At 39.7% G+C, this 13,616-nt stretch overlaps 1 protein-coding gene across 2 annotated transcripts in view; it reads left to right on the forward strand.

Moving 5' to 3' along the window:
• MYLK (myosin light chain kinase) overlaps positions 1 to 13,616 on the forward strand; it is a 226,823-nt gene that overhangs the window by 201,739 nt on the left and 11,468 nt on the right. For both annotated transcript variants that reach the window (XM_063116671.1, XM_063116672.1), the window contains 5 exons: positions 1,891 to 1,926; positions 2,011 to 2,104; positions 3,848 to 4,051; positions 6,100 to 6,317; positions 8,134 to 8,257. In XM_063116671.1, the coding sequence (XP_062972741.1) occupies positions 1,891 to 1,926; positions 2,011 to 2,104; positions 3,848 to 4,051; positions 6,100 to 6,317; positions 8,134 to 8,257 (676 nt within the window). The remainder of the gene's footprint in view (positions 1 to 1,890; positions 1,927 to 2,010; positions 2,105 to 3,847; positions 4,052 to 6,099; positions 6,318 to 8,133; positions 8,258 to 13,616) is intronic.

Here is a 13,616-nt window from a genome sequence, read left to right on the forward strand (position 1 = left end):
CAAGGTAGCCTTTAAATCTTTCATTTTATTTGTGCATCAAAATATGCTTGTCTATAAAGATGTTGATTTGTTGACGCTGGCTCCAGCCATGGAAACTTAAAGGAAGTTTCTTCATGTTCCTGTTGCCTAGTTGCCATCTTAAGGCTGACCTACATGATATGGACACCACTTGGAAATGGCTATAAATGGCCTCATGGAGTGGCTTTTCAGCATGGCAGCTGTCATATGTAGAGTGGCTCAACATATGGATCCATCCCTGTTGGGTGGAGAATTGCCACACCACTGCCAGCTATGCCACTGGCAACTACTACCAGACATGTGGATGTATGAGAAGTTTGATCCATCTAATTTTTTTTAAAAAAATTAGCCAGTTTGCACCTCCCAGATCTGAATGCAGACCTAATGGCAATGTGCATTTACATTTCTGAGCTTACGATACATTGTGCAAAACAAAAAAATGTGTACGACAACATGCACACATTTGGAAAATGCATATATTTCCAAAATGCGCAGAAAAAATATATTCAGTGAGTGTGTGCGTCCAAAAGTGCATATGTTTAAAAATCCACACAAAAATCTATACATTAATACGTACATTACAAAAATTGCATAGAAATATCCTTGTGAATTCTTTTTTTAAAAAAACGGATGCCTTTGAGGGAATGGGATGGAATAAGTTTGACTTCAAAAAACCAACTATCTTGTCAAGACCAAGACTGACAGAACCACCCATTCCTAACCAGAGATGGCTAATGGTGGCATGAAGACCTGACAGCACAATGGGAGCTATTTACTGTGGGGAACTACTTAATGTATTATAGCTGCTGTGTGAAGTAGCTCCTATAAGAAGGTGTTTGAAGTGGCCTTTACAGAGCAGCCACAATTATGTAGCACTGCCAGGTGCTTCACCAGTAATACTCATGAAGAATTTGGAGCAGCTTTTCTAGGTTGGGGTCTCACAAGAGCGGCCTCATCCCAGGTCAGACCATTGCTCCATTGATCCCACTATTGCCTACTCTGACTGGCAGCAGCTGTCCACAGTCTCAAGCAGAGATCTTCCCATCAACTACTACCTGATCCTTATAACTGACCAAACTAGGGATTGAACCTGGGAGAACCTACATTCAAAGGAAGTATTCTTATCACTGAGCTGCAGCCCTTCCCCAAAGATGCTTTCTTTTGGAGATGCAAAGTTTGATGAGGCTTGATAAAATGTTAGATGTAATTACAGTTTGATTTTTTTAAAAAAACACTGCAACATATAACAGAGCAAAAAGTGAGAATGTAAGGGCTCAGGGCATGGTCTGAAGGCAGATGAGGCCTTGCTGTAGCTAAGCAGATCTAGGTCTGGCCAGTGCTTGGAGGGGAGACTACCTGGGAATTACATATAGCCACCGTGAGTTTCAGAATGGAATGGAGTTTCAGAGTGGGATATAAATGTTAATACCTAGATAATTTAACAATACTAATTACAGGATATTAAAAATAATGTAAAAACAGAAAAAAATCAATAATGTCAATGGGTTGCAAATTAAATTATGGAAAGGGAAAAGAAATCCTCGATCCATTGGATGATCAGCTTCAGGAACATGTCCTTAGTGTTGCAATTCAAGTCTCTAGGTAACCATATAACCATTATACTGGCCATCAGGCAGATTGCAAAGCACAGGAGATGCCATTTAACAATATAAGTGCATCTGCAAACTTCAAGCATGTCTCTAGAATGTGTTTGATACATATTTTATTTTAGTTATTTATTAAATTTATATACCGCCCTATAGCCGAAAGAGGCCACCACAGTACATATAACTTTTATTCTTAAAAGGGAAAAAAGATGGTATAAGAAGGAATTCATTGTAGATATATAGTTATATTTTTTATTTGTTTTAGGCCCTAAAGAAGAAGAGGCAGAAGGGTCTGATGATGGTAAGAAATTAGCTGTTTCACCATGTTGTGTGTTTAGCTTGTGGTCCTTTTTGTAATTGGTTGGTTTTTTCTGTCAACTTCTAGAAGAGAAAGAAAGTGAAGTTGACTATCGGACAGTGGCTATCAATACAGAACAGAAAGTTTCAGAATTCTACAATGTTGAAGAAAGATTGGGATCGTAAGTGTAACAATATGTTTTATCCATTCTTTTGTTGGATTGCTGAGAGGTCTTGATGGAAAAACTACTACTGTATTGCCCACTTTACTGAGACCCAGCCCTAATAAATGTGCCTGATGGGAATTTATGCTAAACTGGGTTACTAAGTTATGTTTGATGAATCAAAGAACTGCTGTTGTCCCAATTTGTATACAAGGGAAAACAAACAAGAATTCTGGTTCTTTACTCCCATGGATGTAAAGAGATCAATCATCCTTCAGGTTTCTCTTGGATGCTTTTATCTAGTCAGCTTGCCTTTGCTTATCTCAGTTTAGGATTCTTCCATTGCCAGTGTGGTTTTCCAGTTTCTTGTTACCCCAGCTGGTTTTGCTTTTCGGTATTATTACGTTCTCACAATTTGTGTGCTCCATGGCCTGGTCACACCTTAGTTGGGTCATTAGGTGGGGCATCAGGATAGATTGAATAAAACTAATCTCATCTGCTCATACCTTGTCAGTCACTTAGATTCCTTACAGACTCTTGTACATGTAAAAACTATAGCTTTTCTTTCTATGTGGCTGCTATAGATGACACTGAGGTAGATAACCTCCCAGATTCATAGTTCCCCTTGACCCTCTTTGCTGGAACTTGTGGTTACTTGAAGGAAAGGTACTTCTCACATTCAAATTAGAGTCATATACTGTAAATTAAAGTAAGGTTTCAACCCTAAGCATACTTCCTTGAAAGTTAACTCCACCAAAATCAATAGAACCTGCTTTAGAGGAAGTATGTTTAGTATGAGAGCATTATTGTGAAATACATAGCATTGTTTCTGTTTCAAAAATCTAACTTGTGGGGCAAAGCTAGTCCATCTTCTGCCCCACCCCGTCCCTTTCACATTTCTATGTCTGCAATATTTTTTTCTGGTTTTGCCACTGGTTGCTTCTTTTGTATTCTAACCTTGAAAATGGGCTTCCACCTTTCTTTAAGGGCTCCTAAATAGCTCCAGAAATGCCTGCGGTGAAGATAAGAACAACACTAGCCCGTGTGTGTGTGTGTATGTAATTTGTGCTGTGCAGTCTGACTGAATGGCAGTTATCCACTATGTAATTTTATAGCTTCATTATATTTCTTAGGGATAATGAGATTAAATTTCCCCTTGCCTGTAGGAGAGATTTCTTGCTGGCAGTGGTTGTAATTCCCAAAGTATACTAGCCATAATGGTACTGCTTAGTGAAGGTCAGTTGTAAGGTGCCTATCCTGGGCTCTGTGTATGCAGCTTGCTGGCTATGCAGTAACTAGTCCTCATAAGATTAGTCTATCAGATATGGCTTTCCCACCTTCTCAGAGTCACAACTTTTTATCAAAGCACTAATACTGAATTCAGTCCAGTTGTGTCTATTTCAATTACATACATGTGTGCATAAGAAAAATTGCCAGATTGCTGCCAAAATCTAGCAGCATGCCCCCCTGTAGCACTACACAGTACTGCAGTGGTTAAATTTAGCTTGTTTCCAAGCAAAATTTAACCTTTTGGTGGTCCAGAGCAGCCAAGCTCAATTTGGCCATTTGGGAGCACTGGAACTGCTATGGACACCATTTTGGGAGGGATTTTTAAAAGAAAATTTTGAGGGCAGGGGCACAGGGTGCATATAGCCAATGGGATGCAAGTTGCCCCTTTGCACATAGTGTGAATCCACAGGACATCAGAAAGCATGTTTGACTCCCAAATACTGAATATGGAAACTATTCTGTACTTTTCAGGGGGAAATTTGGACAAGTCTTCCGGCTTGTTGAGAAGAAAACTGGAAAGGTTTGGGCAGGGAAGTTCTTTAAAGCATATTCAGCTAAAGATAAAGAAAACATAAGGCAAGAAATCAGCATTATGAACTGTCTACACCATCCAAAACTTGTCCAGTGTGTAGATGCCTTTGAAGAAAAAGCTAATATTGTCATGGTCTTGGAACTGTAAGTATAAACCAGACTCAAGAAAGAAATCTGAGTATATCTTAGAAAGGTTTTCTGGTTCTCCAATAAATTGGGAAATTCTACTTGAGCTGTTGCAAGTGCCTGGGATGTTTTTAAAGTGTTTTTTTTTTAAAAAATTAGATAATTCAACACTTCCTAAATTTAAAAAGATATGTGGAATCTCTGGCCCTCACCCCAAGGAGAAAGTTATTCAAAATTCTTCCCTCTTTGTCAAAGAGGCAGGGGGAAAATGCCTCTTTCACAGGGAGAGAAAACAGTCTAGGAAATAGGGGGCAGTTTTCAGCACTAATATTGCAGTTCAGTAGTTCCATAAAAGAGGGTTTTTAAAGTTGAACTATTGGTTTATTTAAATATGCCAGTGCAAGCAGATGTTTGTCAAAATAGAGAGCAATAAACACCCAGAAGCAAGTGAAAATTACCTGCATCTTTCCTGTGCTCCAAGGTAAGTTACTGGTACTTGAGGAAGGTGATGTTTGCAGTATGAAGGTGAGCCAGGGGTATGCAGGTGAACCTGCCTCAATACTGATTGTGAGCATTCAAATAGGGCACTCACTTTCGCAACCACTCATGTTCAAGTGTTTGTGAGATCCTTACTCGATACTATTATTTATTTATTTATGATCAAATTTTATCCCTCCTTTCCACTAAGAATAGTGCTCAAAGCGGTTAACAATAAAATACAGTTTAAAAGAGATTTTTGGTTAAAACATAAGATAAAACCAAATTGACCAAAAACACAACAATCAAAAACATAGCTGGTACTCAACCAGTTTAACCCCTTTAACACGACTACCTGATAGTCCAAACGCCCGCTTGAATGAAAATATCTTTACCTACCAGCAAGAGTATCAAAAAGCAGTTTCCAATGTGGCATGGAGCATCTGCTAATTAAAACAGGAAGTTAAAAATTTGCACTATTCATGTACATTACAGGGAACTTCAGATTATATTATTTGTATCACAGTCTAGTTAAGTTACATAACTTATTATTCACGTGTTGCTCATGTAATCGCCTTTGTCCTAGCAACTGGGCGGCGCAGGGAACCCAAGTTCATTCTCTAAAATTTTGGACCAGAAGGAGACACTACTGCTTTCTGTTTTACCCGGTGAACATGGGGAGGAACAGATGGAGTTGCTGCCTTGATCACTAAAGCAAAATTTTAAAATAACTCTGAGAAAATCGCTGCTTCCCCCACTCCTGGTCTGCTATATCTGCAGAGTGCGTGAAAAATGCAGCCAACCTGACATGGTTCAGAAATGAAGTCCTTGTTATATACCTTTGTGGCTTGAATAGAAGACTTTTTATTCTTAGATTTAAAACTTGACCAAGTTGGTGATCGTGGGTAAAATAAATTATATATATATTTTTAAAAAAACAATCCTTCTTAGCTGGGAATTAGGAACTGGCAGTGCTAATGGAAAATTAGAGGAAATGTACAAAATATGTTGGACAGCATGCAGCATTGTACAATCTTAATTTCTTCTACCTCCTGAATCTTTTCTCCTTCAAACAGCAATTAGAATAAAGTACATGTAGATAATAAACAGTTATGGGAGGTTCTCATGCACTGTGATTTTAGGATAGGTCCAAAGCCAGAGAGCATTCATATACCTTTAAGTTTTTCTAAATAAATTATTTTTAATATATGTTTATAAATACCGCAGATACGAATCATATTTTAGACCCCAGAGTTGTGTGGAAACCCCTGTGAAGTATCTGTAGCATCATTTTTGAAATGGTGATGCAAAAAGAATTGGGAGACATGCTGATATCTCTTGCAACATGCTTTGACTGCTCCTGGGATAAGGACCACATAAATGCAATGTGGTTGAGGGTAGGCGAGAGGATGAGTGCTGGGGCTTTAACGCCATTAAAGTCTCCCACTCCATACCTTTGTCTTTGTCCTCTGGAATACTTCATAATCTTAGTTTGTACAGGCTACTTTCATATATACAGCAAATTTTAAAAAACAATGTGTTCACCTATTTAAAATCCTTAGGAAACTTTCTTTTGAACTTTGATTTAGCGTTTCTGGAGGGGAGCTGTTTGAGAGAATCATCGACGAGGACTTTGAACTAACAGAGAGGGAGTGCATTAAATACATGAAACAGATCTCAGAAGGTGTACAGTATGTTCACAAGCAGGGCATTGTTCATTTGGATCTGAAGCCTGAAAATATTATGTGCGTCAACAAGACTGGTACACAAATCAAGCTGATTGACTTTGGACTTGCACGAAGATTAGGTAAAAATCTCTTTGATTTATTTCTTAGAGTTCTGAACCACTTCATAGGTATTTTATCATGTATAGATGTCGCAAGACCTCAGAATTTTTTTATTTAATTCAAAATTGGCATGTCCCATATTTTGTGTGGTTTAGATGTACCACAGAGTTTGCCAGAAGTCTGCATGATGGGCACTTTAAGAACATAAGAAGAGCCCTGCTGGTTCCATGTAGTCCAGCACTCTATTCACACAGTGGCTGGCCAACCAGCTGTTGACCAGGGACCCACAAGACACAGTGCAACTGCATCCTCCCACCCCTGTTCCCCAGCAACTGGTACATACAGGCTTACTGCCTCTGATACTGTACACAATTCCTGCATTGATTCCTGCATTGAGCAGAGGGTTGGACTCGATGGCCTTGTAGGCCCCTTCCAACTCTGCTATTCTATGATTCTATGAAATTGCTGGGCCAACTATTTACAGACATTTTTTAGCTACTCTTCTCTTATATTCCACGGGAGAAAAGACTATGAGCTTTTGCTGACCAACCTTAAATCTTTATTTGCCTTTTCATTCTATTGTCACTATTTTTTAAAAAAAAAGTCTAGGGCAGCTAAGCTTCCACACTTTGATGTCATTTAAATTAGTTAAGACTAGTGATCCTTTTGTGGTAAATTTCTGCAGATAATTAGTTGTTCTGTTTTGCCAACGAATGTCAAAGATGTAGCAAGATATTTTTCCTGACCTTTTTTGGTATGTTTAGAACTTTGCATGTGGTTAGCATGAGTTTTTTCCCCTTGTGTGGGATGTCTTATTGAAGGTTTTTAATAAATAAATATCAAATAAAAATGGATTTGTTCTGCACAGTGCAAAAAGGGCTTGTTTCCAAAACCTCGGGCAGTTTTGCCCTATGCAAATGGCGTTGAAAATACTTGGCTCTGTCTTTGTTTATAACCTGATTTTCATCACCCCTCAAGTTTTGGACTGAAAAAATGACCCTCATATTAGGTCAGCTCAATGGAAACAAATTCCAACAATTCAGGCTTTGTTTCACAATCCACAAGACCCTACAATAGAAAGCCTCCTGCTTGTGGGCTTCTTTTGCCTGGTTACTACAAGACACATCATCCTAGGCCAGGTGAACCTTAGGCCTGACCCAGCAGGACTCACGTTAACATTCTTAGGAATTGGAAATACTTTTTTGTATAAGAGACACATGACCAATTTTAGACTATTGTTGACCTTACCCCTGCTCCAGGGATGGGAAACTTATGATCCTTCAGATGTTGTTGGACTCCAACTCTCATCAGCCCCAGTGTTCAGGGATGATGAGAGATGTAGTTGTGGCCTAACAACATTTGGTGGTCTGCAGTTTTCTCATCCCTACCATACATGTACGTACACAGAGACCACTCTCTCTCTTTCCCCTTCGCTCTCCCAGAACGCTGACCTATATTTGCAAATATGTTAATTCTACCTTTGCATCAAGTAGACTGGAAATTGGCTGTATAGTATGAAGCCTGGGTTCCAATCTCATTACAGTTTCAATTGCCCACCTAAAACTATTGAGAGGCAAAACAGTATAGCAGCTAGTGTATTGAGTTTGGACATGGACAGACAAGATTAAAATCCCTGCTTGACTTTGTCACTCGCTGGACTGCCTTGGACAAATTAATAGTTTCTCAACATAATTTACTTCCAAATAATTAAAGGAAATGGCTTGTGAGGAGCTATACAGGGCAAATTCCGCCAAGTAGGTATCACTAGGGATGAAAAATAGAGAGCATTGTTTTCCATGATATACTTTCAGCATTATTCCCTTCTTTGTTTCACAGAAAATGCAGGTTCTCTGAAGGTTCTCTTTGGGACACCAGAGTTCGTGGCTCCAGAAGTTATAAACTATGAGCCTATTGGGTATGCTACAGACATGTGGAGCATAGGAGTCATCTGCTACATTTTGTAAGTAATCTGCTGAACCAAATAGTGAAATTTCTCAAATCCCACTGATGCAATGTTCTTACATTCCAGAACTTCCTGAGGTGCTGCAACGGATCTGGACATATCCAGAAAGGCTATTCAGTTCCCCCCACCCTCAAACATCTCTGCTCTTTCTTCAAATTTACTTTTAAAAAAATATTCCCCAAATATATCAACTCATTTATTTGGATCATAGACCTATTGACTGGCTTCGTATGACATGCTAGCCCATTGTGAGTGACTGCCTACAATGGGTTAGCATGTCTAGTGAACCAGGACTGTTTTTATCAGGATGGTTTCCCAAACAAAACCCACCATGATAACAAATAATCCCAAACAATCCAGCCAGATAACCAGTGATCTGCAGTAGGGGTTGTTTTACCCATGGTGGGTTGACGTGTTGTGCAAACCCAGATATGCCTGCCTATTGTGGGTTAAGAGTATAGGGCAATGAGCCACACAGCAAGAGCAGCAAAACCCCTTGCTGCCCTTGCCAAGCAGGTCTGCAATCACAATCAAGCTGCTGCCCATGTCCTTTTTCCCTAGCTGCTGACAGCCCCTTCAATAGTGCCCAAATGGCACCTTAGATCCACCCAAAAGCCTATCTAGTTCAGTATTCTGTTCCAACAGTGGCCAACCAGATGCCTATGGGAAGCCCACAAGCAGGACATGACTACAACACCACCTTTTCCTTAGAAGTATGAAGTTGAAAGGGGGCATTTAGGCCTTCAGGTCCAACCTCCATGTATGTTTTTTTCCCACTTGGGTAAAGTGTTAACTGTGTTCACAAAGCATTTGCACTAAGGAGAACCACTTCTCTTCAGTTTCCTATTAAAACTGGTAAATATTTATTTATTTATTTAATTTATATCCTGCCTTTTTTCCTTGTTAAGGAACTCAAGGCATACATAATTGTCCTCCTCTCTATTTTATCCTCACAACAACCACCCTGTGAGGTAGGTTGGACTGAGAGTCTGTGGCTCAAAGTTGCCCAGTGAGCTTCCATGGGCAAGTGGGGACTAGAACCAAGATCTCTCAACTCCCAGCCCAACACTCTAACTACTATACCACACTGAGTAGTGTGTTTTTCTTTGTCTTTCTGGCATCCCCCACACTTGCAGCTAGCTCTGCCATGCAGTAGGATGAAGCAACCTGCTTTAGCCAGCACCATAAGTGTGGATAGACAAAGGCAGGAATTGGTGACTGAATGGTGGAATAAGACTAGTAAGGAAGGGCACCAATTGGGTTCTACTTTGAGAGACACTCAGGGCCAAATCTGCAATTAGTGGAACCATTATTTTCATATTAGAAGAGAAGCAGCATTTCCAGTAGTGAATTCAGAAGGACTTCATATCCCAAGGATAGGGCATTGTTAAGCAATTGTCATCAAGAAACAAATTCATAACTGAGATCAGACAAGAGAAATCTCTTTGATTTTTTCAATGTGTTAAATTTCATCTCAGTTCTTCAAATATATGTATCGCTTATTTTCTACAGATCAGTGTGGCTGTATGAAAGAAAAGGGAGATTACCTTGAACCCACTGATATTTATTTTGTTATTATAAATGCTTTGCGTCACATAGTAGACAGATACACCATTCAGCTCTAATTTTGGTATTCAAGGGTAGTCTATGATTGCTTCGTCATCACATTTCAGATGAGTAAAACATTTAAATTTATCCTGAATACACATGAATAACTGACACAAGACATTTTGCATAGAAATATTTTGCTGTAAAAAATGTCCATAGGCAAGGGTTGGCAACTGTGGCCAATTTTGCTTTCCCCCCCCCCCCAATCTCCTTCCCCCAGCACAGAAAATAAATATGTATTTTAAAATTATATCTGTAGAAACTTCAGGACACTCAATAGGTCAAAATTACCATGTTTCCAAGGTAAGATTGATCCTTTGGGCATTCTGGTGACTGCAGAGCACTAAAACTGCCAAATTTAGCTTTGAAACAACTCCGTACCCACTAAAGACATTAAACACACACACACACACACACACACACACACACACAGTTTTCACTATTTTGGGGGGACAACTGGCAAATATTGCCCAGCCCTGTTCTAAGGGAAGAGGTACCTGCATTTCCCTGGATAGTTTCCACACTCTTGGTTGTGTGCTGCATACTGTCCTAAGCCAGAAGCACAGGAAGGTGCCATCTAAATAGGTCCTGTGCCTCTCAGTGTGCCAGCCTGGAGGTGCTGAGGATCCTCAGGTGATGCAGATGAATTTGGTTTGCAATACCCTTTCGTCCTGATGATAGGTGATTGCATCTGGATTTCATCCAAGCATTATTGAAAGGGAAAATAGCTTTGTTCTTCTCCTCTAAAAATGGAAGCTGTAAGAGGTTTCTAAACTATGCCTAACGTTGCCTTGCCAAGAAGATGCCTGGTTTAAGTAGCTGGAAAATCTTTCCAGTAAACAACTCAATGTTAGTTGAAATAGTAACTATGTAGCTTCAACTCCAAATTAGTGTCTCCTTAGCAGATGCCGCTCATCTTTGTCACTCGCATTTTAGCATTTCAGAAAGGAAATTGTTTCCATAAATTGTCAAAATATTGCTCCATTATTACTCTACATGGCTACAGAATAAAACTGAGATCAGAGAACTGGATCAGAAGGATCTCTGACGGAGATGGAGACATTTTAGAGATGAACTTCATTAAACATACCAGCTATCTCCCTTCTTGCATTCATCTCCTTTCTAAGTTTAAAAGAAGTACTTATAGAACATTCTCTAGAATGATTTTCAGTTAATTATTTTTTTTAAAAAAACCCACCTCTCTCTTTGTGACTTATGCAATGGAGCAGTTATTGTGCCTTTCAGTTCAATGGTAGGCTTAGAATGGAGTAATCCTTGGTTACACATGTTCGAAATGGAATTGAGAATTGCATCAATTTTTATTAAAACCTGCCTTTCCATTCAAAAATTTCTCAAGCTGGCTTACACATAGTAAATTTTTTATATATAAATTTAAAATACTAACTTTTATAAGCTAAAATAGCAGGAAAATATAGTTTGAATAAAATACAAGGAGCTTAGAAACTTAGCAGATCAAATCATAGAATAGCAGAGTTGGAAGTGGCCTACAAGGCCATCGAGTCCAACCCCCTGCTCAATGCAAAAATCCACCCTAAAGCATCCCTGACAGATGGTTGTCCAGCTGCCTCTTGAATGCCTCTAGTGTGGGAGAGCCCACAATACTTTGCTTGTTGGTGCAAAGTATTTTATTGTTTGTGTTGGAAGAGCAGGCAAAGAGGACCTCACTAGGCTGGGAGTTTTGAAGTCTAGGCACAATAATCCAGAAGGCCTTTTTCTGCATTCCAACCAAATGCAAATCGGTTTTGGAGGGGAAATTATCAATCCCATGAGCTTCGCTATTGGGCAGTACAAAAACGTAATAAAATAAATTAAAAAGCTTTTTGTCAAATGACTTTTTTCCAGTTACTTCATCTACAGTACTAAATTAAGTCATTTCATATCTTGGACGTGAGACATAAGCTGTGTGATTACTTTAATTACAAGCTTGTGGTACTTTAATTACAAGCTTGTGGGGCAGGATATGTTATAATTTTGTGTTTCACAGCATGTAAAACCTGGAACATGGACTGCTGGCAAGGGATGGGTTGCACCTCACAAGGGCTGGAAAGAATGTGTTCGGCCACAGCATGAAGAACTTGATCAGGAGGGCTTTAAACTGAATCTTACGGGGGCGGGAGACGTAAACCTCGAGGCAACAATGGATGAAGGCCAAGGCACCACAGTACAGAGAACAGCTCCAATAGTGCCCCAAAATAGTGTCCGCAACAATGTAGGAACAAAGCCAGACTACAAAACACATGGTCTTCGATGTCTATATACTAATGCCCAGAGCATGGGAAACAAACAGAACGAACTTGAACTCTTATTACATGAAGGCAAATACGACTTGATAGGTATAACTGAAACTTGGTGGGATGACTCCCATGACTGGAATATAGCAATTGAAGGATATAACTTGTTCAAAAAGAACAGAAGAAATAGAAAGGGAGGTGGAGTTGCATTATATGTTAAAAATACCTATCCCTGGACAGAAATACAGGCGGATCAGACTGGGAGCCCCATCGAGAGCATCTGGATTAAAATAAATGGGGCAAGGAATAAAAAGAACATGATAATCGGAGTCTATTACCGACCACCCAATCAAGGAGAAGACAAAGATGAAACTTTTGAGAAACAAATTGCCAGTGTTTCAAGGAAGTGTGATGTAGTAGTGATGGGGGACTTCAATTACCCTGATATCTGTTGGGAGACCAATACTGCCAAAAGTGGCCCTTCCAAGAAATTCCTGACATGTGTGGGTGATAACTTTCTCCTATAGAAAGTGGAGGAAGGAACTAGAGGATCGGCAATCCTTGACTTGATATTGACCAATAGGGATGACTTAGTGGATAAAGTGGCAGTTACAGGAACTCTGGGGGAAAGTGACCACATCATACTTGAATTCTTGATTATGAAGGAGACAAAAGTTGAGTGTAGCCATACACGTACTCTGGATTTTAGCAAAGCTGATTTAAATAAACTCAGAACTATGATAAGTAAGGTCCCATGGCAAATGAGCCTAATGAGAAAAGGAGTGCAGGATGGGTGGGAGTATTTAAAAAAGGAAATTTTAAAGGCACAGTTACAAACAATTCCAACAAGGAGAAAAGATAGAAGACAACAGAGGAAACCAATGTGGCTCCACAAAAAGCTTAGAGATGACCTGAAAACAAAAAGGGATACATATAGGAAGTGGAAGGAAGGCCAGGCTACAAAAGAAGAGTACAGACAAGTGGCGCAGAAGTGCCGAAATGGCGTCAGGAAGGCTAAAGCTCAGAATGAGCTGAGATTAGCAAGGGATGCTAAAAGCAATAAGGCTTTCTTCAGATATGTGAGTAGTAAAAGACAGAGGAAAGAAATGGTGGTTCAACTGCTTAATGAGGATGGCAAATTGATAACAGATGACAAAGAAAAGGCTGAAGTGCTCAATTCCTACTTGCCTCAGTCTTCTCCCAAAAGCGGGTCTATGACCCCCCTAGAAAAAGTGAAGCAGAAGTTGAGGGGGCAGGATTACAGTTTGAGATTGATAAAGAAATGGTCAAAGAACACCTAATTTCCTTGAATGAGTTCATATCTCCAGGGCCCGATGAACTGCATCCGAGAGTAATGAAGGAGCTAGCGGAAGAACTCTCAGAACCTTTGTCTATTATCTTTGCAAAATCATGAAAGACGGGTGAGATGCCGGACAACTGGAGGAGGGCTAACGTTGTCCCTATCTTCAAAAAGGGCAAAAAGGAGGAACCTGGGA

This window comes from Elgaria multicarinata, chromosome 2, assembly GCF_023053635.1.
Source record: "Elgaria multicarinata webbii isolate HBS135686 ecotype San Diego chromosome 2, rElgMul1.1.pri, whole genome shotgun sequence".
Lineage (NCBI taxonomy): Eukaryota > Metazoa > Chordata > Lepidosauria > Squamata > Anguidae > Elgaria > Elgaria multicarinata.